The 3,382-nt window shown below is 33.2% G+C and overlaps 1 protein-coding gene across 1 annotated transcript; it reads right to left on the bottom strand.

Moving 5' to 3' along the window:
- Positions 1-1,822: 1,822 nt before the first annotated feature.
- On the bottom strand, positions 1,823-2,868 carry LOC129947727 (BCL-6 corepressor-like protein 1). Its single transcript, XM_056058390.1, has 2 exons — positions 2,800-2,868; positions 1,823-2,737 (listed from the first exon to the last, which is right to left on the bottom strand). Exons 1-2 carry the CDS (start codon positions 2,809-2,811, stop codon positions 1,895-1,897), a joined length of 855 nt encoding a protein of 284 aa, XP_055914365.1. The 5' UTR covers positions 2,812-2,868; the 3' UTR covers positions 1,823-1,894.
- Between the last annotated feature and the right edge of the window lie 514 nt (positions 2,869-3,382).

The raw sequence follows: 3,382 nt of genomic DNA, 5'->3' as shown, positions 1-3,382 counted from the left end.
TTAAGCTATTCATTAAAAAGAATATGAAGAGGATAGGATAAATAGGATGCGCATTTTTTAAAAATATAAGAAGGTACAACATCTGGACCAGGGCTATAACAAACGTAAAGGTCTGAAGCTTTGCGAACGATTTCATCTTCAGAGATCCAAAGACTAATTGAATTCAATAAGTGAATATCAATATTTTGGAAAACCAAAGCAAATCGTGGAAATTTATTGCCAACATTTTTATTCTAATTGTCTTTGGAATAAATAAAATCCTCATAAGACTTTTGCCGATAAATTATATTTTGGGCAGTTTAAATTTCTAAGGCGCCATTAGGATTTTTGTCTCATTTCCAAAACTCGTGTAAAATAAGCGAATTCGTGGCAGCTTTATGCAATTAAAAATTTCAAAAATATTGAATGCTAAATAATTTGTAAGTTCAAAAGGCAAAAAGTATTGGTAATGTCATTGAATTTGTTGTATTTTACTTTACAAAAATGGGCAAACGAAATTATTTGTATTAATTATTTAATTCAAATAAATATTTTCGATTAAACAAAAATAATGAAAACAAACTAATTTTAGCATCAAAATAAAATAAATTAACATTCAAATATTTGTGCCACACTTATCATTCTTAAATTAAGAAAAATGTTTCTTAATTCAAAATCCATTTTAGGATGCATTCAAATTTATTTATGCCTAGTGGCTTTACAATTTTTGGTAACTGTTTTAAGTACTTAACATTTAAGCTTTCTGCAATTTATGCAGTCAAGCGTAACCGTTCAAAAACTAGCTATTGATAACTTTTCATATCATCAATATTTTTAAAAAATGTTTCCCAATTGTGAAAAATACTTTTATGAATTCTTTAATGGAACTTTTCAAAGATTTGTTTTTATTGTCAAAAGTTGCCAATTCTTCACTTCAAAAATAAAGAACTATAAAAGTATAAATAAATATACATATATAATAATAATGTATATACATACATAAACGGTTATATTTTCAGACAGTCTTTGTCTGTAAAAAGTGTCACTGAAAAATTACAAAATTTGGTGAATTAAACTTTCTCGGAAGTACTATTTTTATCTGACTTAAAATTCAAACTAAAATTTATGTAACTTATGCTAAGTTAGACATTTGAAGGAGTCAAAACGTTAGGCTTCTTTTTATTGAAAACGAAAGCTCTAAAATACATATTTTACACCGTTTAATATTTTGCAATGATAAAGCATTTGGTCTAGCTGCAGTTTTTTCAAAAACCCACGAAAAAAAAACGTTCGTCGGAAATATTTTGTCACACAAAGGGGTATGCTCATTTTCGGCCCGGAGTGTACACCAAAGAATTTGGTATCAAATTAAAGGTTGTTCTAAGCCGGATATATCTGCAAAAATATTTTGTCGATAACTCATGGGAGATCCGAGATATTTGAGATTGAAGTTCGAAATAGTATGTTTAGTTAACTCTGACGACGATAAGGTGATATCCTTCAAAAGTGGGCGGTTGAACAGATCTTACTTTAAACCCCTGAAAATGTACACTCTTAATTAAGATGAAAAAATATTATTTCAATTGTTCGATCCATTCAAAATTCAATAGATTTAGACCGCACCTCCTTCCATATAAATTGTATAACTGTGTCTTTAAAATCTTGCTACAGTGAAGTTTTATTTTTAAGACAAATTGTTATACAAAACTGACAAACATCAAAAGAACCCAAAACTATTCACAGAGAACACTGTTACCAAATTAATTCACTTCGAAGAAAAAACACGTGTGGTGTTATTTTCCGAAAGGGTTTTGCACCCTCCTAAAATATTTGAGAAAAAAGGTTTAATTGTTATATAACGTTTATTTTCTACTTAAAAAATGACAAGTTTTCAGTCTTCCTAAAAAATTCGTTCTTAATTATTATTAACTGGAACAACTGGAGATTGAGATCCATCACGAGGTGCTGCTGATGGTCCATCAACTGGGGCAGGAGTAGCAAATTTCTGTTTTTCAGAAGATTCCGATGGATTTTCTGCTGACATCAGTTTAGCAGGGATTTCCTCTGAATCGTTTTCTGATGCACTTTCAGCTTGAACTGCAGTCATTCTGGTAGTTTGAGCGGTTGAAGGATCAGCTGCTAAAGGAATGGGAGAAGCAGCAATTTGACCAGCAATTGGTAGTCCTGTTGGAGCTGCTGCAAATGGCAGAGCATTGATTTGACCGGGGAAAGCATAAGATAGTGGAGATCCATAGTAGTTGTAATTGTTCAATAGTGGAGCACTGTATCTCAATGGAGCAGGGATGAGTTGAGGAGCAGTAAATGGAACTGGAGTGGCAAACTTAGCAAAAGGTACAGCTGCTATTGGGGAAGTGGCTACGGGTGCACTAAAAGCAACTGGGCCTGTTTGTGGAGCAGCTAATTGGGCGAAGTTGTAGCTCAAAGGTGCAGGAGCCAATGGAGCTTGAACGGAAGGAGCTACGGCGGCAACGTTGGTGTAAGGAGCAACTATTCTAGCAGCAAAAGGAACTGAAGCAAATTGTGGAGCAAGATTATAGTTGTTTTGAATATCCACGCGACTGCTTCCACCTGAGGCCAAACCGTATGCCACAGGAGAGGTGTATGCCAGTGAAGCTGAGTAGGTCAAAGGTGATGAGTATGGTAGACCTTGAGCATAGGCCAGAGGAAAACCACCTAAAGGCCCAACCAATCCAGGACCAGCCGATACAGTTGCAATAAAGGCACAAAGGACAATGATCTGAAAAAAAAGTTTTGAGTTGTAGCACTTTAAATTTTGACAATTTATTTAATTAAACTTACAAACTTGGCCATTTTTATCGTTTGAGGTTTGTATTGTTTGGTCACAAACGTGAATTGTTTATGTTTTACCAAAACTTTGTTGATAGGTATTTATAGCCAATTTGTCTAAGACTTATTTAAATTAAAAACAACAAAAATATCGTGCGTGATCTGCATGAGGGGAAACACATATCAACCATAAAATTACTGTCTGTCCACCCATCATCATCATGATTTGGTAAAACGGATTTTGTTTCATTTTGATTGTACTTTTCTTGTAATTTATTTTTATTTTTTGAATTTTTAAACACCATCAGCAACACCAGTACAATGGTCAAAGCCAAAGAAGTCTTTAAAAATGCACATTAATTGGTAAGGTAATTGTTGGTGCAAGAAGTGTCTCTTAAGTCTTGTTTAACACGATGTTTTATTTTACCCAACCTATGGCTACATATGATTAGCAAACTAAAACACGAATAGTGACGATAGGCTGACTTAAGTTATTCTTAACTTATAATGCGCATTCGAGGTCTTAATTTATTTTTAGAAAAGTGTGACATTCTCTTAGCTGAATCTAAGAAACAGTGCATTTTGTATTCTTGTA

The sequence above is a fragment of the Eupeodes corollae genome, chromosome 2, assembly GCF_945859685.1.
Source record: "Eupeodes corollae chromosome 2, idEupCoro1.1, whole genome shotgun sequence".
Taxonomy (NCBI): domain Eukaryota; kingdom Metazoa; phylum Arthropoda; class Insecta; order Diptera; family Syrphidae; genus Eupeodes; species Eupeodes corollae.
The sequence above is the reverse complement of the archived record's forward strand: the minus strand, read 5'-3'. Positions and strand labels throughout refer to the sequence as shown.